The sequence below is a fragment of the Schistocerca cancellata genome, chromosome 5 (genome assembly GCF_023864275.1).
Source record: "Schistocerca cancellata isolate TAMUIC-IGC-003103 chromosome 5, iqSchCanc2.1, whole genome shotgun sequence".
In the NCBI taxonomy this organism is placed as follows: domain Eukaryota; kingdom Metazoa; phylum Arthropoda; class Insecta; order Orthoptera; family Acrididae; genus Schistocerca; species Schistocerca cancellata.
In genome coordinates this window covers 775681691-775705792 of record NC_064630.1, presented here as the reverse complement: position 1 = coordinate 775705792, position 24102 = coordinate 775681691, and the positions used below count along the sequence as shown (strand labels likewise).

The following is a 24102-nucleotide window of genomic DNA, read 5'->3' as shown; positions in this document are numbered from 1 at the left end:
TGAAAAAATTCCTTACTGATTTTTCTACCGATGATGCTCTGTTGCAATTTCTGAGTTCTTATCGCTTCACGCCTCTGGGTGATCGCAGCCCCGCTGAACTCTTGCATGGCCGCCAACCGCGCACTCTACTGCACCTGCTTCACCCTGTCAGGCCTAGTCCTGTGTCCCCTAGTGCGGGAAAATACTCGGTAGGCGCCGACGTGTGGGCACGAGGGTATGGATCTCGCCCTAAATGGATTCCAGGGGTGGTCAAGGCTCTTCGCGGCCGCCGGCTTTGTGAAATACGTACGGACAACGGCACGGTTGTTCGTCATTACGACCAGATGCGCCCACGAGTGGTGGCCACGCCGGTGCCACCGCCCCTTCTTTCGCCTCCACCAGCCCGAGAAGCCAGTCCTGTCGCTGCTGCCGGTCTCCCGTGCGTGTCGCTGCAGCTGCCATCGCTGCCGCTTCCGAGTACGCCGGAACCGGTCCCAGTCGCGACGCCGCCTTCTCCGGGACCCATCTCGCTGGAGCACACCCCCAGGTCCACGACACCTATGGATGCTGCTCCGGAGTTTTCACCCATCATCTCGTCCAGGAGGCGCGTTCTACGCACAAGCTTCCGTCCTGGACATTTTCAACCATATTCTCGTGTTTCTCCGCGGGATCTTCTCAGGGTCTCCCAAGAGGCCATGGATGTCTCCGCACTGTCCGTGTCTCCAAGGAAGTGAGTGTTTTTTTTTTCAAGGGGGGAAAAGTGTTGTGACAGTGCCACGAGATTTAAAGTGCCGCTACGTCAATACGCAAACACGGCGATAGAGGGGCTCCGCAGCTCGGCTGAGCGCGGGAGCTCCACCTGGCTATGAACGGCGCCGGCTGCATGTCACGGCACGGCAGTTGAGTGACAGCTACGGAGTTGGTAGCATGAAACCCACTATTGTTTCTACGTTTGTGTATCCACGCAGTTTATTAGTACATTAAAGGTTATAACAAAAACTTCTTTACTTCTTTAAGTGTCTCATTTCCTAATCTAATTCCCTCAGCATCACCCAACTTAATTTGACTACATTCCATTACCCTCGTTTTGCTTTTGTTGATGTTCATCTTATACCCTCCTTTCAAGACACTGTCCATTCCGTTCAACTGCTCTTCCAAGTCCTTTGCTGTGTCTGACAGAATTACAATATTATCCACGAACCTCAAAGTTTTTATTTCTTCTCCATGGATTTTAATACCTACTCCGAACTTGTCTTTTGTTTCCTTTATTGCTTGCTCAATATACAGAGTGAATAACATCAGGGATAGGCTATAACCCTGTCTCACTCCCTTCCCAACCACTGCTTCCCTTACATGTCCCTCGACTCTTATAACTGCCATCTGGTTTCTGTACAAATTGTAAATAGCCTTTCGCTCCCTGTATTTTACCCCTGCCACCTTTAGAATTTGAAAGAGAGTATTCCAGTCAACATTGTCAAAAGCTTTCTCTAAGTCTACAAATGCTAGAAACGTAGGTTTGCCTTTTCTTAATCTTTCTTCTAAGATAAGTCGTAAGGTCAGTATTGCCTCACGTGTTCCAACATTTCTACGGAATCCAAACTGATCTTCCCCTAGGTCCGCTTCTACCAGTTTTTCCATTCGTCTGTAAAGAATTCACGTTAGTATTTTGCAGCTGTGACTTATTAAACTGATAGTTTAATTTTCACATCTGTCAACACCTGCTTTCTTTGGGATTGGAATTATTATATTCTTCTTGAAGTCTGAGGGTATTGCGCCTGTCTCATACATGGTGCTCACCAGATGGTAGAGTTTTGTCAGGACTGGTTCTCCCAAGGATTTCAGTAGTTCTAATGGAATGTTGTCTACTCCAGAGGCCTTGTTTTGGACTCAGGTCTTTCAGTGCTCTGTCAAACTCTTCACACAATATCGTATCTCCCATTTCATCTTCATCTACATCCTCTTCCATTTCCATAATATTGTCGTCAAGTACATCGCCCTTGTATAGACCCTCTATATACTCCTTCCACCTTTCTGCTTTCCCTTCTTTGCTTAGAGCTGGGTATCCATCAAAGCTCTTGATATTCATGTAAGTGGTTCTCCTTTCTCCAAAGGTCTCTTTACCTCTTACCCCTAGTGAGAAAGCCTCTACATCCTTACATTTGTCCACTAGCCATTCCTGCTTAGCCATTTTGCACTTCCTGTCGATATCATTTTTGATATGTTTGTACTCCTTTTTGCCTGCTTCTTTTACTGCATTTTTATATTCTCTCATTTCATCAATTAAATTCAATATTTCTTCTGTTACCCAAGGGTTTCTACTAGCCCTCGTCTTTTTACCTATTTGATCCTCTGCTGCCTTCACTATTTCATCCCTCAAAGCTACCCATTCTTCTTCTACTGTATTTCTTTCCCCCATTCCTGTCAATTGTTCCCTTATGCTCTCCATGAAACTCTGTAAAACCTCTGGTTTAGTCAGTTTATCCACGTCCCATCTCCTTAAATCCCCACCTTTTTGTAGTTTCTTCTGTTTTAATCTACAGTTCATAACCAATAGATTGTGATCAGAGTCCACATCTGCCCCTGGAAATGTCTTACAATTTAATACCTGGTTCCTAAATCTCTGTCTTACCATTATATAATCTATCTGATATCTACTAGTATCTCCAGGATTCTTCCATGTATACAACCTTCTTTCATGATTCTTGAACCAAGTGTTAGCTATGATTAAGTTATGCTCTGTGCAAAATTTTACCATGTGGCTTCCTCTTTCATTTCTTAACCCCAATCAATATTCACCTACTATGTTTCCTTCTCTCCCTTTTCCTACTCTCGAATTCCAGTCACCCATGGCTATTAAATTTTCGTCTCCCTTCACTACCTGAATAATTTCTTTTATCTCAGCATACATTTCATCAATTTCTTCATCCTCTGCAGAGCTAGTTGGCATATAAACTTGTACTACTGTAGTAGGCATGGGCTTCGTATCTATCTTAGCCACAATAATGCGTTCACTATGCCGTTTGTAGTAGCTTACCCGCACTCCTATTTTTTTATTAATTATTAAACCTACTCCTGCATTGCCTTTATTTGATTTTGTATTTATAATCCTGTATTCACCTGACCAAAAGTCTTGTTCCTCCTGCCACCGAACTTCACTAATTCCCACTATATCTAACTTTAACCTATCCATTTCCCTTTTTAAATTTTCTAACCTACCTGCCTGATTAAGGGATCTGACATTCCACACTCCGATCCGTAGAACGCCAGTTTTCTTTCTCCTGATAACGACATCCTCCTGAGTAGTCCCCGCCTGGAGATCCGAATGGGGGACTATTTTACCTCTGGAATATTTTACCCAAGAGGACGCCATCATCATTTAACCATACAGTAAAGCTGCATGCCCTTGGGAAAAATTACGGCTGTAGTTTCCTCTTGCTTTCAGCCGTTCGCAGTACCGGCACAGCAAGGCCGTTTTGGTTACTGTTACAAGGCCAGATCAGTCAATCATCCAGACTGTTACCCCTGCAACTACTGAAAAGGCTGCTGCCCCTCTTCAGGAACCACACATTTGTCTGGTCTCTCAACAGATACCCCTCCATTGTGGTTGCACCTATGGTACAGCTATCTGTATCATTGAGGCATGCAAGCCTCCCCACCAACGGCAAGGTCCATGGTTCATGGGGGGGACCCGTTAAATAACACTTCATTTTTGTGTGTGCCAATTTCATCTTTAAAGTAACTTTAGGGTTATCCTCCTAGCTTCTGGAAAATGCCAATAACAATTATAAAATAATGATTGTCAGACAATGAGCGTGTAGTGATGTACATTAAGCTGTATATACACTTACTGCTACTATGATTTTGTGAACCGCAAAATTAATGTTGCAAAGAAGTGTATGACAGAATTATGTACTACTCATTTGAAGGATGTTGATGTTTTAGCCATAAGCAACTTGGAGCAAAGGTCCCACACAGTCCATGGACTTCATTTGAATGTGCCAGGAAAGGAATTACTCGCCGAAAAAATACATGTCTTCATTTAAAGGAAGAGTGAAGAGAAAAGGATAAGTGGCAAACAAATGGAAAGTGCAAGATGTTTTAGACGAGTTCATCCAAAAATGTCATCGGGCAAATGCAGGTTACCATGTGGTTTAAACTGAATAGGCCAGAAGCCAACAATCAGGTGGTCAGTCAAATGCAAATTATGAGATGGTTGACACTGAAGATGACAGAGATGGCTGAAGTAAAACTTGTACACACTCCAGAAGTTAATTCACCTGTTGATTGCTACCAGCAAACAGAACACACACACACACACACACACACACACACACAAGAAAGAAACCGAAATTTTTTTTAGGGTTACTGCTGCATTAGAAATGCCATTAGATAACAAACTATAAATCCTTAACTGGACATCCTCCTTAAGCATTACTTTTCCTCAACAGTAGTTGTCAATACCAGTATTATTTTTCGAATTTTGGACAGGTCAATATTATCTCAGTTGCTTTTCTGAAAAATTTCATATAATTTTATACACAGTATGTTATATTTCAAGCTAAAATTTATGAAAATGAATTAATTTATAATATGTTTTAGTCTTGATGTTATCATCAGTAAGTGCTAGTTCTGAATGTACAGTTAAAATTATTTTTTCAGAAACATTTGATATTACCAACTATTGGCACACTTAAAATTTATATTTTAATTACACTATCTAGTACCACTTACTATGTTTATTTCTGGATTCATTTACAAAACAATAATCGAAATTAATAATGTAACAGAAACTAGTAGAAATGTAGAAATTCATTTGTTAAGAAAAATTGTAAACCCTTTGGAATATGGTTATTTCCGCAGAGTGTGGGAGTCGTAAGAATGTCTCTGATGTGATTGGACAGATTTTTGTATTTTTGTGCAAAAAATGTAATTTCGGTTTTGTTAACGTGAAAAATCAAAAGACTGTATGCTATAATAAAATTTGACAAAATATATTTACATAAAAACAAAAATTCTGCAACAATAATCTTCAAATTAATTTCGTTCAATTTAACCATGAGGACCCAAAATGTGAGATTTCAGCTTCAAGAATCAGACTCCTAGACAAGAAGAACTGGAGCCAGCTCTACATGACAACCTCAGTAAACTAGAAAGTTTATTGTAATCTTTGCTCCTCTCAAGTCTTTATAAAAGACTAATGTGGACAATAGATGGAATAAGGAAGAAGGGGTGGGAGGGGGGAGTGGGTGGGGGTGAATTACAAACTGCTTCAACTAAAGTTTCTAAATGCCAGATTTTGTTGTATTATACCATAATGTTCAGACACTCATGAATAAAATTACCATGTTGGAAGCACTACTCCAGTATAAACTAAATGTAGACACAATTTGCAATACTTAAAATTGGATGGGAAATGACAAAATAAAATTTACCTCAATCTCAGGATATGCATTAGCCAGCCATTTTAGCCAATAGTTCTCCAAACGCGGGGGTTCAGCTATTTTTGTGAAAGAGCAAATAAATTTATGTGATATCAACAAAAGTTATATCGACTTGACTGTAAAAGCTTTCAAACTGCCAGACCTTAATTTCATAATTAGTAACATATATAGAGCACTAAGTGGAAATCTGCTAGTCCTCATGAGCAAAGCAGGGGTTCTGCTGAACAGGATCAGTATATTAAATACGAAAATAGTTCTGTGTGGTGATTTCAATATTGATTTTTCAAAAGACATTAGTACTAGAGATGCTTTGATAAATCTATCCAACACATTCAATATAATCCCCACAATACACAGCCCAACAAGATTAACAGAATGTACAAACACCATCATTGACCAAATATGACACAAGTTACAAATTCACGAGTAGAGTACTGAGCACGCTGAGTGTAGAAATTCCAACAGGTAGCAGCAGTTGCAAAAAAGTAATTGAAAAAAGAACTTTTTCTGAAGATAACATTAGAACTTTTAAAATTTCTTACTGCCTAAGGAAAATTTGGAAAGAATCTCCATTCAGAACAATGCTGATAGCATGTACATGAGTTTTTTTATAATATATTTCTTCACTATTTTAATGTAGCATTTCCACAGAAGTAAAAACAGTAAAACCTAACAACAATAAGCAATGGGTAACTAAAGGCATAAAAATTTCCAATGAGAGAAACAGATTTCTGTAGTATTGTTGCAAGAAGTATAGAGTTAACCAAGGATACAGGATCATTTTCTGGGGATACTCAACACACAGCATAAAGGTTTTTAGAATGCAAAAGAATAAATGGTAAAGTAGTCTAATGGGCAAAAACTAATTGGAATGACAATTTGATAAACTCATCTAGCAAAATGAGAACCATGTGAAGAGTTATAAAGATAGAAACTTGTAGCTGAGTACAAAAAAACATGTATCATTACTACTAGAGGGCTCGAACATCACAAACCTAAAATCTGTTGTGACGAAATTCAATGAATATTTCACTTCACTAGCTGAAGACCTCATTCTAGTAATCTACAAAGAACCAGTCCCTAGTTTCTCCAGAAAATAAGCGATTGTAGATGCCTCTATGTATGTTATATGTAACAAATTCCAATGAAATTATAAGTAAAATTAAATAATTAAGCAATAAAATGTCAAGTGGCCCTGATGAAGTACCTGACTTCATACTAAAAGCTTGTGTTCACCACATAGCAAAACCACTGGCAAAAAATTTTAACCTTTCTCCAGAAACTTGTGGCGTTCTAGATGTTCTCAAAATAGCAAAAATTTCACTGCTGCTAAAAAAGAAGGTTCTTCTGATCAAATACTTAACTACTGACCTGTGTCACAGCTAAGTTTCTTCTCAAAACTACTAGCAAAAATTTTTACAACAGGCTTTTAAGTTTCATAAATAAATATTCACTTCTTACTGTACAACAACATGGTTTTACAAATTCTAAATCTACACATACAACTGTTTTTGAATTCTTATACTGCACTTTAAAATCCCTTGATCAACATGAATTAGCTGCAGGTATTTGTCTAGACCTGTCAAAAGCCTTCAATGTCCTAGACCATAATATCCTGTTTGAAAAATTAGAAAGACAAGAAGTAAGAGGTGTAGCACATAGCTAATTGTGTTCATACATAAGAAACTGGAGGCAGAAGGTATTACTTCAGCATAAATTCAACACTAAGAACAAAACAAGAAACAATTCCTTCCTTTCTAGTGAATTACTGATAAAATGTGATGTACCACAAGGCTCAATCTTAGGTCCACTGCTCTTCTTGATTTATGTGGACTCTATCCTATTAGCTGATGACATGAGCATATTGCTTACTGGATCCAGCTCAGAAACGTTGCAGTCAACAGCAGAAAGTTCAATGGAAAGACTTTCTTAGCAGTTTACGAAAAACAAACTCATTATAAATATTTAAAAAATGGTGTGTGTCAACTTCCATTTATTTTCTCCATCTAATCAAATGTCTATTCAAACAGGACTGAAAACTTAGTCCCTAGAAAATGTAAGTGCCGCAAAATTTTTGTGTTTGTGGGTTCAGCAAGACAAAGTGGGACACACATAAATAACTTGTCTAGGAAACTCTTTTCTGTGTGCTATGGTCTAAGAATATTAAAGTCTACAACAAGCAAACCATCATTACTGCAGGCATTTTATGCACAGTCTCACTCATAGCTTTTGTTGTGACTCGCCGATCATTCAAAGTGCCGCCGCACAATTACGCGCTTCCTCTGTGCGGCGCTGTCTGCCAGCCATGCAGCAGCTGCGCCACCTAAGTGGCCAGCCGAGCAGCAGCCGCTAGACTGGGACTCAGTGCTCATTCGAATGCTAACGTGTACACATGTCTTACTTGTCAACTTACTCTGTGACTTATATGTGTTGTTGTGTCGTTCCGAAATATGTGTGTTAAACTTGAAGTTCTAACAGCTTTGATACAGGATCATTTTCTGGGGATACTCAACACACAGCATAAAGGTTTTTAGAATGCAAAAACAGAGCACTAAGAATAATTTTTGGCCTTAAAAGAATGGAGTCCTGTAAATCTCATTTTACTGAGCTTAGTGTTCTGAATGTTCCTAGCTTGTTCATTTATGAAACTATCTTGTTCACTAGGGACTACCTCTTGGAAACAGGCAAACTACTACAAAACAAAAATGTACCCAACTATTGCAACAGAGGGAAATCAAATATTCCCCAAAAATATCACAGAATTACAGTGTATCAGAGGAGCATAATTAACATTGGTGTAATACTACATAATAAAATACCCAAGGAAATAAAAAATCGCTAAACATCCAAAGTTTAAAATTGAACTAAAGGCACTTCAAATAAAGCACTGTCTCCATACTGTAAAAAAAATTATGAAAATGTAACAAAAAATGTTACTCCAAAATTAAATTGTAAGAACATGTACCCAATTTTAATTTGCTACTATTTGCTAAGATTACGTATTACTTTAGCTTTTCTTTGACCTGTCCAATATCAATTGTATAATTTGTGCTGTATAACTGGACCAATTAAAAAAAAATCAAACCATCATTACCATCATCATTTTTGCTCATAAAAGCATCCTCGTCAACACCATCTGGGAGTTTTTTGTGCTTAATTATAATTTTACGCCGTAGCTGGTGTGGTGATGGCAGCTGATTTTCATTCTTCTCATAAAGTTGCACGAGTAGCATTTCCCCAAACACTTCCATCATTACTTTTGCCATCTTGCGCTGCTGTGGTACAGAGCAGTTGTCCTCTATGGACAATATTAGTGGGTATCTGAAAAAAAGAACATATACAATTCAGCACTGCTGAGTTGTACTAATCATTACTTTCTCTCTTTGGTACAACATTAAGAGACAAAGTGGTGCAGAGAAAATCTATACTTTTGAAATAACAGTACCAACCAAAAAAGTCAGTTACCCCAGGAAGCAGCACGCTAATACCACATGACGTCACCTCTGGTCTTGACAATAGTCTCAATCTGGCAAAGGAGAGAGTGTCCACACATTATTTCAGATATACTGCCTACAGATGATGCCGCCCATTGATGATTAGATCCTGGAGAACTAAAAAACTGCAGGGATACTGATTGCTACGTTACACAGGCTGTTCCAAATACAAGGTGATCGGAAATTCCCATTAAAACTTCTAGGACTTGTAGAGGGGTGTGAGTACATACTATTTTGAATAGGAACCCATCTCCAGAAACAAACCATTTCCATTCTACGATGGTTTCAATTCGAATGTTCAATGTGCCCATGCTTGCTGAGGGAAAGAGATCAGAGTTGCCAGTCCTGGTATACAATAGGGTAGACAGGATGCTGTGTACTATGTCAGATCGTTACCTGATGTCACTTAAGGTCTGCCTTGCTACGAACTGTACATCTCTGACACAGTAAACATGATTTGGAATACATTTTCAGAATACACAGGCATGCTCCTTGTGTATGGCAAAGCTCAAGGTCACAGAAAAGCTGCTAGCCAGCTTTATCATGATGTTTTCTGCAACATAGCATGCCACTGCATAAGCTTTGCACAAGTTCACAATGGCTTTGAGAAACTGGTACCTTTACCATGAGGAAACAGGAATGTGGTGCTCCACGGCAATGTCACACACTTATAACTGAAGAGAATGTATTGCATCACATTGAAGAGAGCCTGTCAATGAGTTCTATAACAACTGCACGTGCAATGGATATTAGTCATAGTATTGTCAAGGATGTCCTGTGTGAGTCCAGCCATTTCTCCACAATGCATTGCATACTGCACGTACTTATTGCACTGCTCCATTGACACACCTATTTCCATGTCGAGTTCTGTTCACAGATGAACATAAGTTCACTAAGGAACTTGGTTCTGAATTTGTGAAACAGCAATGTCCAGGCATGAAAAACCTTATGCCACGCATATTTAGGGATTTCAGAAGAAGTTTGGTATTAAAATGTGGGCAAGTATCTTGGACAGTCATGTGATTGGGTTATACCTCCTTCCACTCAAGCTAACTGGTCCTGCATATCTGATCTTCCTAGAAAACATACTGGACCCATTCCTGGAAAGTGTGCCACTGAGTGTCTATCAGGAAACATGCTGCACTGGCTCACTGCTCATGCATGGTACGGAGACATCTCAACAGACGATATGGTGGAATCTGGATAGACCGAGATGGTCAAACCATGTGGCCTGTGCAATTCTCAAATTTAATTCCTGTGGTCTGGTTCTTTTTGGGTCATGTGCAAAGTTTAATTTACGAGACTCCTGTAGAGACAGAGGAACATCTGCTGGCATGAGTTCTGGCTGCTGCACTAGAAACTGATAAGACACTGGGTGGGATGGAGAGAGTACACCAGAACATGCATTGTTGGTACAAATTCTGTAACAACGTTGGTCGCCACATCAACCTGCTATTGTAATGCATCAGTACTATTCTGTACGAACAATATTCTGGGTCCTTTATTGTTTTGGAATACTGTAAACATGTAATGTGTAAATACAAACAAATGTGCTTAAGAGATAAATGAATGTTTATTATGTTTCCTTTCGAATTGTTATCTAATAATTATACTGTGTCATACTCATTTCAGTTCCTCTAGGGGGAGTGGACGAGTTAAATATCTGAAATGAAACTGTGATAGAACAGAAATGTTATGTTTCTGGACATGGATTGCTATTCAAAATATTATGTACTCACTCCCCTCCACAAGTCCTAGAAGTTTTTAATGGGAATTTCCGAACACCCTACAGTTCTGGACATTTTGTATGGGCTTAAGATCAAGTAATTTAGTGAGCCAGTTAAAGTGTCATAGGGTACCTGTAATGATCATAAAAGCAGGAACATATGCTTGCAGCCCTTTTGACATCATCTTGAAGATGATAGCGTCCACAAAGATGTAGAAGAAAGGGAAAAACTTGGTCACTGACAATGTCAGAATAGTAACCGGGTTCAAGTTCAAGATAACTTGAAGGAGTGGTCCAAGTCATGATGCATAAAATATCTCTGGAACATCACAGTGCCACCTGTGGCCTGAACTACACCCTCCACACACCCAGGGTTAAGCTCCTCATTGGGATATTGGTGCACTTGATCCCTAGCATCATTTGAAAGGAGCCAAAATCATGACTATCAGGAAACGTGCTGCACTGCCTCACTGCTCACGCATGGTACGGAGACATCTCAACAGACGATACGCCTGCAGGCACCTACTATTCCTTTTCTGTGTTGTTAGGCCCATTGAATGCATGCAGTTTTATGTGCATCCATTAGCAATATGCATTTCTGAGGTACCCAATTTTTAACATCAATTGAAAGCAATTACCTTCACATTTCTCACTACTGTCATGGCTCAGGTCACTGGGGAATGGTCACACTACTATCAGGCTCAAGTTCTACACCATCTGCAACATTCCAAAGTGACCAACGTGTTCTTTTAGGATGGTGACTATGATTTTGATTGGTGAAATTATGAACAACTTTGTTTACTTGCAAGTTATCTTACTTGCTGTGTTTGTAGCATGCACATGTTTGAGTATGTAACTATAGAGCATTAAAAGTTCTCAATACAGCCTTCGTTCAGCCACTATAGAATAAAGGCTCCGCAAAACAACAACAAGGAGGTTCTACTACGGTATATTGATAATTTTTACTTATGGACCGTCTGACAGCAACTGAATAAAACACAATTTTAGTGCCACTAAATGTGGCAGTAAAATTGTGTTTCATTCTGTTGCTGTCAGACGCTCCATAAGTAAAAATTATCAATATACTGTAATATTACACGCAACTGAGGAAGACAGGACTACAAAAGTTGAAGATGACAGGGAAGTTCTCTCAGCCATTCCCCAGTATCTGCTGCTAAGGCACTTCAAAATGTGGGCACATACCTATACTGATTCCTTGAAACTAAGAGTTCTGTCTTGTAGTTGCAGTTTGGATTGATCAAAAGCTTGATGCCTGCCTGCCCAGCTGCCCACCTGCCTGCGCACATGTGCGCACGCGCCCACGCGCGCACACACACACACACACACACACACACACACACACACACACACACACACACACACACACAGTTACTGGGGTAAAATTGTGGTTTAAGTGCATAATTCTAGTTTTCTTAATGATAGTTACTGACCTTAAATATAGGACCATGCAGGAATAGCAGACAATTCCAGACGTCCCATTCATAAAGTTGTTGGATAAATTGTGTTCCCAAATAGTATTGTAGGCATTTTCAAAATCAGAAGGCATTTCTATGAAGTGAGGCCTATGCAAAACAGTCCCTTGTACAGCAGCCTCAAGGAGTATTAGATTGTCTAGTGTAGAGTGGTACCTATGGAAACTACACTGAAGAAAACAGAGGAGCTTTTTGGTTTCTAGAATCCATACTAAGACATTGTTGATAATTTGTTCCAATGTCTTCATCAGAAGTGATGAGTGTTACATAGTGATAACTACTTGGGCTGGTGTGATTCTTCCCAGATTTCAGAAGAGGGATCATGATTGATTCCCTCTAAAAAATACAGAGTCTGTTGCTCAGACTGGATACCATTAAAAGCGTGAAGAGGTAGTTCTTTCAATCAATATCGAAAAGTCACAACACATCTTAGTGTATTTTACCTGGCCCTGGTTAGCCACAGATGGAGTATGCTCTAACACATCCACACATAAGAGGCAGTTGCACTGTTCAGAGTTGCTGGACTTTAAAGTCCCACTGTACCCTCTCAGTTAATTTCTTTCTGCATTGGAATTTGGTATCTTGATTGGCATTAAATGTAATTTGTTCAAAGTATTTTTTCTTTGTTTGGCCTTTTACACTAACCCTTCTCAATGACTGCTGGTGGTGTGAAACAGTTAACAGATTATAAAAATTCTCGCCATGACTGCTTTTTTGCTATCTCTGAAAATGCGCTGCACTTTTGCCTGGGCAAAGCAAAAGGCTGTAAAATTGTCAGCAAATGGAATTTTCATGGTGCCACTCACTTGTCCTTGACATCTAAATGCCATTCTTTGCTTCACCATGGGATTAACCATCTGGTAGGTTTAACTGACAACTTTAGGTAGACACATCTGCAGCCCTGGGGTGATGGTAGTTACATGCTTTACCATGTCCTGGATGCTGGACTGATGTTATAATACAGCCAGGATGCTTCAAAGTGTTCAATTGACTTTGTTTAACATCCATTTAGGTGTCTTTGTAGCATGAGCTGAGGTATCCAGCAGCTGAATCCAAAACGCAAAATGGTCACTAGAATGCAAGTCCTCTGCTGCTTCCCATAGGGCAGTACTAGCTAGCATGGGAGAGAAAAATGGCAGATCAACGGCTGCAGGTGGTCCTTTTGCATTGCTGAAGTGTGTGTTTTTCCATGTATTGAGGTGGTAGACATCATTCAACAATAGGAACCTCTCCACTACTTGACCCCTTAGACTAGTGTATGTAAGGTCTGACTGAATATGATGTGCACTGAAATCTCCGAGGAAGAGAAAAAATGAATAATGTCCTAAAAGGACTCATTATGCACATGTTAATGAACAGGTGAGATACAGGGAATACACAGTTATTCTTAATGGTGTAAAAACCTGAAGACATACTGTTTGAAGGTGGGTGGCGAGGATGGCTTTTATCATGGATGACTACAGCCACTCCCCATCCGGCCACCTCACCATCAGTATCATCTTTTCTGTTGATTGCATGTACATTTGCATGTGCACAAGTTCAGCCAATATCTACTGCCTGTGCTTCTGTGGCAGCACTGACTTTGATTACAGCTTTTCTCAAAGTGGCAGCACAAGAAGTTGAGAAAATTGAAGATTGCAGGGCAATATATTCGTTCCTCACCTCAGTATACAAAATTCTCTTAGTCATATTGATTTCTTGAATTTTCTTTTCTTCCAACAACAATGGGCAATTTGTGTCACAAGCAGGCGCAGATAGCATTCAGGGCTTGAAAGAAAGCCAATGTGCACTCAGTATGTCTGGCGAGGGGCCTCATGCAAGATGTGGAGACGCCCTTGCCTGTGGCTATCGAGCGTGCAGGGTGCAGTCGTCTCAAGGTGTGGCTCATGCCAACACCAACGACACCTGTCGAATAGGTTCTGAGGCAATCCTCAGTTCATATAGGCAGCTGGCGGAGGTGGTGAAGACTGCTGGCCTCGCACGCAGGGTGCAAGCAGAGCTTGCAATTTGCAGCATCGTTCCCAGAGTTGGTTGGGTCCTTTGGTTTGGAGCTGAGTGGTAGGTCTCAACCAAAGGATTTGTCGACTCTGTGACGGTATTGGCTGCAGATTTCTGGACCTGTGTTGCTGTGTGGGGATTTATAGGACTCCCCTGGATAGGTCAGGGGTGCACTACACAAAGATAGCAGCTACTCAGGTAACAGAGTACTTGTGGAGTGCACATGAGGGCTTTTTGGGGTACACGGTAGTTTGAGCTGCTCTAATAAACACTCGACAATTGATTCACTGGAAGGAAGTCAAACAGCATTCAGAATAAGGACACTTCGACTGTCCCAATTTTATCAGTAAATTGTCGAAGTAATAAGTACCCAAATTTACTGTCCTCCAGGAAAGTTTTCACATTCAAATTATTCTTGGAACCAAGATCTGGTTGCAGCCTGAAGTGGAGAACTCTGGGATGTTTAGCGAGTCATGGGATGTACAGTGGAAAGACAGATTCAAGGCCTTAGGAGGGGGAGTGTTCATTGAAGTTGAAAAAAAATATTTTCCTATTGAGAAGCTGAGTGTGGCAGTGAAGGCATCTGGTCGTGTATAACAGGTGTAGGCGAAACTAAATTAACTGTTGGAAGCTTTTACTGGCCACCTGATTCCACTGTGACAGTTCTAGAGTCTTCAAAAGAGAGAGAGAGAGAGAGAGAGAGAGAGAGAGAGAGAGAGAGAGAGAGAGAGAGATATGATAAAAAAAATATTCTTTTCAAGAAACACTATTGAGAAAATTTAGAGAATTGGCATTTGAAGTTGACTGCTGAAAGATTCTTCTGCCGCCAACAAACATAGCGCACAAGGACCATGCAAATAAGACACGTAAGTTAGGGCCCATACGGAGGCGTACAGACAGTAGTTTTTCCCTCGCTATATTTGTGAGTGGAACAGGAGGGAAAATGACAAGTAGTAGTAGTGGTGGTGGTGGTGGTGGTGCAGGGTACCTTCCACCATGCACTGTACCATGGCTTACGGAGTACCTATGCAGATGTAGTTGTACTTTAGTAGTTTACACAGAAATCCGGCACTGAAAACAATGATCCTGGTTCCTGCGAGTCTCTAAAAAATGGTTCAAATGGCTCTGAGCACTATGGGACTCTTAACTGCTGTGGTCATAAGTCCCCTAGAACTTAGAACTACTTAAACCTAACTAACCTAAGGACATCACACACATCCATGCCCGAGGCAGGATTCGAACCTGCGACCGTAGCGGTCGTGCGGTTCCAGACTGTAGCGCCTTTAACCGCTCAGCCACTACGGCCGGCCCTGCGAGTCTCTCCCACATTTGCCACATGTTTCCTTGCCATTGCAACCTACACTGATGCAACCATGACTTTTATGTTTACAGCACTATATTAAATTGGGTGTAAGATCTTACCTATAGTTCAAATAAATTTGGCCTTGATGTGCTCTCGAAGGCTAACTGAATTAAAGTTGCAATTGAAGTGGCAGTCTTTTGCTAGGTTATGAACTTCTGGTCAACCTTCTATTCCTCATTCTTTTTGCAGTGTCCACATCCATGATAACTTACAATGCCCTTAGTGAAGTTGAATGTGTCATGCTTTTCTACTGTTACAGAATAATGACAAAAATTCACGAGTTCAGAAGTGTGGTCACTTGATGAAACCTAGCAGTTTCAACCAAAGGGTCCTACTGCAAAATCTTTTGAGTCACTTTGTAGTTCCAGTAATACTTTCCAATATTTTGTTGATGCAGGAGGGACATAATTTCTCAAATGACTGCTCTTTTCTTGTCTGTGACATTCTGACACTTGTGCACTGTTATAATAATCAAGGTTCAGTTTTTCAAACCAAGCTCCAAGGAGATTGTTCTCTGCCATCTTAGTTGTGTGGGTGTTGGTGATCCCTAATGGCCAATCCACATTATTTACAGATTTGTTTTGCAAATGTCAGGCCCCACAGCATTCCCACAAATAGCTAACGACCAACACAATCCACTGAGGCAGATACCTGTTTGCCTGAATAAGCCTTCCACAACTAAGGTGCAGTAAGTTTCTCAAGAGATTGCCCACTAGCAATTTTTCAGCCTCAACAGCCATCCACTCCATTCACATGTTGAGACTACTACTATTTATACATATTTTCATCCTCACAATCTGGGCAGTTAAGCTAAGACCCTCATTCTCCAAAACACAATATGGTCCATCATCACCACTCCTCCCCTCCTCGGTGGTCAACGGAGCATGGCCGGAGTTTACTACAGTAGAAGACAACTAGTGTTTACAAGATTACAGCTCAGGATGCCCAGGTTCATAATGTCCATAGCCCGCCAACATTAGCTGAGCTCCTGGGGAATTAATTTATCAGAAAATTCCTCAGCACACTACTTCCACTACTACTTCTGTTTTTATGGCCTCATTTACCACTTCAGTCAATAATTTTCTTGACATCTTCTTCAATAAGTTTTTTTTTCCAAATTGTCCAGTACCTTTTCATTTGTTCTGATCTTTTCCTCATGTATAAAGACCTTTTTCGTTCTAAGTTATCTATAATTGGTTTAAAACTTGTTTTTATGTTTTACAGTTTTTTAAATTTTTTGTTTTGTTTTGCAAATTGTTCTGGATTAATTCTAGGTCTTTCATATTCTCCCTGATTTCCTTTATTCATCCTCCTGTTGCTCCATGTTCCAACATTCGCCTATAATTTTTCTTGATATCTGGTATACTCATAATGTGAAAAAAAGGAGAAGAAGAGATCCTTTTCTTCTGTATGATATCTGTAAAAGGATCCAGTTCGATGCACACCCCACTTCATTTGCCACTATCCTCCACTGTCGATCTTTTTTATATTTATGTTAATATTATAAAAAGGACAGTTGCTACCCACCGTATAGTGCAGATATGCACAACAAAAAGACTTAAGAAAGTAAGCTTTCAGCCAACAAGGCATTCATCGGAAATAACCAACAGACACAGACAGTCACACAAATGCAATTCAAACACATGGCCACAGCAGACAGAGACTGTGGTCGCCCATGCGCGTGTGTGCGTGTGCGTGTGTTTGTTGTCTATTTCTGATGAAGGCCTTGTTGGCCAAAAGCTTACTTTTAACAGTCTTTTTGTTGTGCTAATCTGCGACTCAGCATCTCCGCTATATGATGAGTAGCAACTATCCTTTTAATAATATGGACATTATTCCATTCTCGATTTTACACTTTTTGGTATTTCTTATTTATGCATGTTTTAGCTATACTTGTCTCCACTTTTAGGATTTTGTCGATTCTGTTTTTCTGGGTGATTTTCAAATGAGTTTCATTACTGTATGCCAAATCTGGTTGAACCTGTGTCTTGTCAGGTTTTAATTTAGTTTTGATTGATAGACATTTTTACTATATGTAGACCACATTAATTTTTGAACTTTTATTATTTTATTAATTATTTATTGTCCCATAAGTTTCTCATCCAGATTTTATGTTAGAATTTCTCCCAGGTATTTAAATTGTTAATTGTTTCACCATTTTTACTTTCCTGTTACTTACTGTTATGTGGCTGATTACTTGGGCATCTGCTACCATTATCTCTGTTTAAAGAAAGAGAGGGAGAGAGAGAAAGAAAGAAAGCTTATTTTTTGTGCTATATTTTGTACGCCTGTTAATTGGTTTCTGTCTTCTTGACTTTTTAGCTAGTAACGCTAAGCCATCTGTGAATCCCAAGCTATTTAAGTTTATTTGATCTTTCTTGTTTCCAATTCTTACATTTGTTCAAGATTTTCCTTGTAACACTCCCCCATTAAGTAAGATAAAGCACAGTTTAAAAATAATGGCAATCTCCCTGACTTAACCCAGTTTTAATCATAAACAGCTCAGATATTTCCCATCTGAAGCTTACTTGAGATTTGGTGCTCGTTGGAGTTAATTTTATAATTTTTGTTAATTTGGAATGGAGTCCCAAATTTCTTAGTATCTTCACCACTGAAGATTTGTGGATACAATCATGAGCTTCCTGGCCTAAACCCTCCTCAATAATTTCCTAGTGCCATTTGCAATTAACTTTGCAATGTATGTATAGAATTCTTGATATGAGGAGGAGGAGGAGGAGGAGGAGGAGGAGGAGATACTAATGTCCTATCTACAACGAGCTCATTAGAGATGGAGCACAAGCTCGCTCATGCCCTTTCAGAGGAACCATCCCAGCATTTGCCTGAAGTCATTCAGGGAAATCATTGAAAACCTACATCAAGGTGGCAGGACATGGGTTGAATCACTGTCCTCCCGAACGCGATCCCAGTCTGCAAACCACTGCACCACTCGTTCAGTCTTGACATAACTTTACATGTGATATCCAAAAGGGAAACACCTCTACTGTTGTCTGGATTTGATTTGTCTTTGTTTTGTGTAATGGATGGATTATAGCTGTAGGCCGATGTTATGGCAGTTCTTCTTTGTTCCAGATTTTCACTATGCATTGGTGTAACAGTATTGTCACTGGTTCTGCTGCATATTTTCAAAGTTCCTCAAACGTTTGATCTTCTCCACTTCCTTTGTAGTTTTTGAATTCTTTCAAAGCTTTATAGACTACATGAATTGTAGGTGGGTTTATATTTTCTGCTAGTGTTTTAATAGGGTTATATGAAATTTCTGTATTTTTTCTATTGCTATGGGCCAGCTTATGATATTATTTTTATCCTTTAACATTAATGTTGGAGGATCTTATATTTGTAGTTTATGCTAAATATTTTGTAATAATTCTTATGTTTGTTTTCTCACTATTTGTTTCTATTCTTAGAAGTATATCTTTCTTGGTACTGGCACTTAATTCTTACTATTTTTTGGGTTATCATTTATTGTTTTGTGAGTTCCAAGTGTGATTCTTCTGTTTTATGACTGATACCTTAATCAGGCTCGGAAGTCTCCTACCACTGTTTTATTACACTTATCAGTCCATGATTGGCATTTTTTCCTTGGATTTATTGAGGAACTATTTCCTCTAGATCATTTGTTATTTTCATATTTTTGTCTGTTCTTCGCATTCCTTGTTATTTATCAATTTATGATGGTTCTAGGTTATCTTCTTTGGGGCCATAATTTTTTTATCTGCCCCTCTTAGAATTTTCATCCTGTAGGTAATTTTTATCCACACGGAGATGATGCAGTCATCACTCTCCTTTTTTCCAGTCTGGATATCTCCATGTTTTGAGCTTATTTGGTCTTTTCTTCAAGTATGATGACTTTGAGATCACATCATGGTTTCCGCAGAATTCCATTGGCCTTATGTCAGAAATGAAAGAGGAAGCCACCTGGTAGAATTTTGCACAGAGCACAACTTAATCATTGCTAACACTTGGTTCAAGAATCATAAAAGAAGGTTGTATACATGGAAGAAGCCTGGAGATAATGGCAGATTTCAGATAGATTATATAATGGTAAGACAGAGATTTAGGAACCAGGTTTAAAATTGTAAGACATTTCCAGGGGCAGATGTGGACTCTAACCACAATCTATTGGTTATGAACTGTAGATTGCAACTGAAGAAACTGCAAAAAGGTGGGAATTTAAGGAGATGGGACCTGGATAAACTGAAAGAACTAGAGGTTGTAGAGAGTTTCAGGGAGAGTGTAAGGGAACAAATGGCAGGAATGGGGGAAAGAAATACAGTAGAAGAAGAATGGGTAGCTTTGAGGGATGAATTAGTGAAGGCAGCCGAGGATCAAGTAGGTAAAAAGACGAGGGCTAGTAGAAATCCTTGGGTAACAGAAGAAATATTGAATTTAATTGATGAAAGGAGAAAATATAAAAATGCAGTAAATGAAGCAGGCAAAAAGGAATACAAACGTCTCAAAAATGAGATCGACAGGAAGTGCAAAATGGCTAAGCACGGATGGCTAGAGGATAAATGTAAGGATGTAGAGGCTTATCTCACTAGGGGTAAGATAGACACTGCCTATAGGAAAATTAAAAGAGACCTTTGGAGAAAAGAGAACCACTTGTATGAATATCAAGAGCTTTGATGGAAATCCAGTTCTAAGCAAAGAAGGGAAAGCAGAAAGGTGGAAGGAGTAAATAGAGGGTTTATACAAGGGCGATGTACTTGAGGACAATATTATGGAAATTGGAGAGGATGTAGATGAAGATGAAATGGGAGATATGATACTGCATGAAGAGTTTGACAGAGCACTGAAAGACCTAAGTCGGAACAAGGCCCCGGGAGTAGAAGACATTCCATTAGAACTACTGACGGCCTTGGGAGGGCCAGTCCTGACAAAACTGTACCATCTGGTGAGCAAGATGTATGAGACAGGCAAAATACCCTCAGACTACAAGAAGAATATAATAATTCCAATCCCAAAGAAAGCAGGTGTTGACAGATGTGAAAATTACCGAACTATCAGTTTAATAAGTCACAGCTGCAAAATACTACCACGAATTCTTTACAAACGAATGGAAAAACTAGTAGAAGCTGACCCTGGGGAAGATCAGTTTGGATTCCATAGAAATATTGGAACACGTGAGGCAATACTGACCCTACGGCTTATCTTAGAAACTAGATTAAGGAAAGGCAAACCTATGTTTCTCTAGCATTTGTAGACTTAGAGAAAGCTTTTGACAATGTTGACTGGAATACTCTCTTTCAAATTCTGAAGGTGGCAGGGGTAAAATATAGGGAGCGAAAGGGTATTTACAATTTGTACAGAAACCAAATGGCAGTTATAAGAGTTGAGGGGAATGAAAGGGAAGCAGTGGTTGGGAAGGGAGTGAGACAGGGTTGTAGCATCTCCCCAATGTTATTCAATCTGTATATTGAGCAAGCAGTGAAGGAAACAAAAGAAAAAGTCAGAGTAGCTATTAAAATCCATGGAGAAGAAATAAAAACTTTGAGGTTCGCCGATGACATTGTAATTCTGTCAGAGACAGCAAAGGACTTGGAAAAGCTGTTGAACAGAATGGACAGTATCTTGAAAGGAGGATATAAGATGAACATCAACAAAAGCAAAACAAGGATAATGGAATGTAGTCGCATTAAGTCGCATGAGACACTTAAAGTAGTTAAGGAGTTTTGCTATTTGGGGAGCAAAATAACTGATGATGGTTGAAGTAGAGAGGATATAAAATGTAGACTGGCAATGGGGAGGAAGACATTTCTGAAGAAGAGAAGTTAACATTGAGTATAGATTTAAGTGTCAGGAAGTCATTTCTGAAAGTATTTGTATGGAGTGTAGCCATGTATGGAAGTGAAACATGGACGATAAATAGTTTAGATAAGAAGAGAATAGAAGCTTTCGAAGTGTGATGCTACAGAAGAATGCTGAAGATTAGATGGGTAGGTCACATAACTAATGAGGAGGTGTTGAATAGGATTGGGGAGAAGAGAAGCTTGTGGCACAATTGACTAGAAGAAGGGATCGGTTGGTAGGACATGTTCCGAGGCATCAAGGGATCACCAATTTAGTATTGGAGGGCAGCGTGGAGAGTAAAAATCGTAGAGGGAGACCAAGAGATGAATACACCAAGCAGATTCAGAAGGATGTAGGTTGCAGTAGGTACTGGGAGATGAAGAAGCTTGCACAGGATAGAGTAGCATGGAAAGCTGCATCAAACCAGTCTCAGGACTGAAGCCCACAACAACAACAACAACAACAACAACAACAACAACATATGTCAGTGCTGTTTGTTGTTCTTTTTGCTGGCTATTTCCCTGTTATGTCTCCATATCTCTTTTCTCTTTCTAACTATGCATTAAAATCTCCAATTAAAATTTTGGTGTGATTTTTATTTAAGTTTTCTCACTTAACAGCTCACAAAATCAATTCACATCTTCAGCACACTATTTAAAGATATAAATATAATTTGTACAATGGAATAAAGTGGTTATGTATGTGTGGATTTTGCTTGTGTGTGTGTGTGTGTGTGTGTGTGTGTGTGTGTGTGTGTGTAGCAGTCTTTTTGCTGTGCCTGTCTGCAGCCTCCTCTACGTGGTGAGTTGCAGTCTACCTTTTCCTTATTACTGTATTTATAATTTGTACAGTTCTGTGCATAATAACTGGAAAATACAGAAAAAACTTAAGGAACATTCATAAAGATAAGTAATAAAAAATAATATACATACTTACTCTGATGTAACAAATGCATGTTCCTTGATAGTTTTAACAACATCCAGAAATTTTATCCTTGTCGTTAAAGTATGCCCATGGTAGATGAATGGCATACCATCAGGACCATCCCAGCAGTCTAGTTCTATGCATCGGCAACCCATTCGTAAACAGCGAACATAAGCTTCAGTGGATGATTCACTTGAGAATTGGTCACCTGTTAAATATCTATAAACACTTTGGCATTAGAGCATATATGTAACCCAAAATTTGTCTGGAGGATGCAATGTGATGTTACCAGTGACAATAAAGACAAAGAAAGTTGACGTAACAATCACTGACATTACCTTAGATTAATTGAGATGCATATTAATTACAGAGAAGTCAAAATTAAGATACAATTATCAAAAAATACAAAATTGCACACAGTATCTTTAAAAATACTTTTAAGTGAGTTTTAACAAATATCTGCCCATAACATGATTTATTCCTTGACCTTCAGTCTGTGGATGACCTTTACGGAGGGAAGATTAGAGTTTGATGCTGTCAAAGAGAAGATTATTAGACATTGAGCAAAAGATTGAACAGGGCACAGATGGTGAGGGAAATTGGCCATGTCCTTTTCAAATGAATCGTCCTGGAATTTTGGAAAACTGTGGAAACCTAGAACTGGATGGTCAGACGCAGGTACTACAAATTAAGAGTCGCTTAACCACTGCTCGAAACTGCTTGGAAGCATCACATGTGCAAATTTGATAATGCAAATTCTCTATTGCCAAATGAATTAAAGCAGGCTGATATGACTTAACAGAGATGGTCTCATTGTTTATCATGTACTCATAAAATATTAGTAATTATTATCAAGCCACAGAGATATAGCCATAAAGATGACAGCATAATAAGACAGAAGGAGCCCATCTGGGCTGCCAGTCAGCCTTTTCAAACAGATGCTGACCATCACTGTACAAAAAAACAGCATAAAGAGCACTATTTTGGAACACTGAACAGCATGCCCAAGCGAACTCAAGAGTGTAGCGATACTTTCCTGCTTTTTAGTAGAATATATTTGACAGTTTAGATTTGTGACAAGTTCAAATGGTGTACCAGACTAGGGCTCTGTCTAGCCTGAACATTTGACTTCTGCACGTAATGCACTGTACAGCTTAAATCCCAGCCAGTCATTCAATTTTAACTTGTTACAAACTAACTTGGGAGTTTTGCATGCAGACATAGGTAATGGGTGATGGCCAGGGGGACATTTAGAAAATTTGTGTTTGATTTAAATTATGTGTGAAAGTAGTTTATGAGATGAAAGAAAAAAAAAATACAGGGTGTTACAAAACGGACTTGACAACTTTAAAAATTCATATAAATTAATTCATAGTACCTACAGAGGTGATTGTAGTGTCAATTTGTAGGGAAATGTATCCAGTTTTGTCTCGTGTAGTTTGCTAGTGCCAAATTGCATCATAAGGAGCACTAGCAGCAGTTGCATTAAAGATGGCTGCCTTCACTAGACCCCAGAGTGCTAGCTGTGTGTTTTGATTTGAAGAATCAAAGTCGGCAGTAAAGTTCAGTGTAATTTCTGTACCAACTATGCTAAAGATCCTGCTACTAGCCTACAATTTATGACTGGGACAAATGTTTCGTAGCAACAGGGTGCTCGGTAACACGTGGGAAATCATCAGGTCATCCAAGCACATCTGACGTCGTCATTGAGCGAGTGAGACAACGTTTTGTCAACAGCCCTACAAAATCAATGCAGCATGCATCTTGTGAAGTGCAAATCCCACATACGACTGTTGAACATGTATTGAGGTACTGTTTGCATTTGAAGCCATACAGACTGACAACCATACAAGCAGTAAAAGACACTGATAAA

The 24102-nt window shown here is 39.4% G+C and overlaps 1 protein-coding gene across 1 annotated transcript in view; it reads right to left on the bottom strand.

Moving 5' to 3' along the window:
* LOC126188939 (1-phosphatidylinositol 4,5-bisphosphate phosphodiesterase gamma-1-like) overlaps window positions 1-24102 on the bottom strand; it is a 240376-nt gene that overhangs the window by 160225 nt on the left and 56049 nt on the right. The window contains 2 exon segments of the mRNA XM_049930682.1: window positions 8515-8741; window positions 22242-22448. Of these exon segments, the coding sequence (XP_049786639.1) occupies window positions 8515-8741; window positions 22242-22448 (434 nt within the window).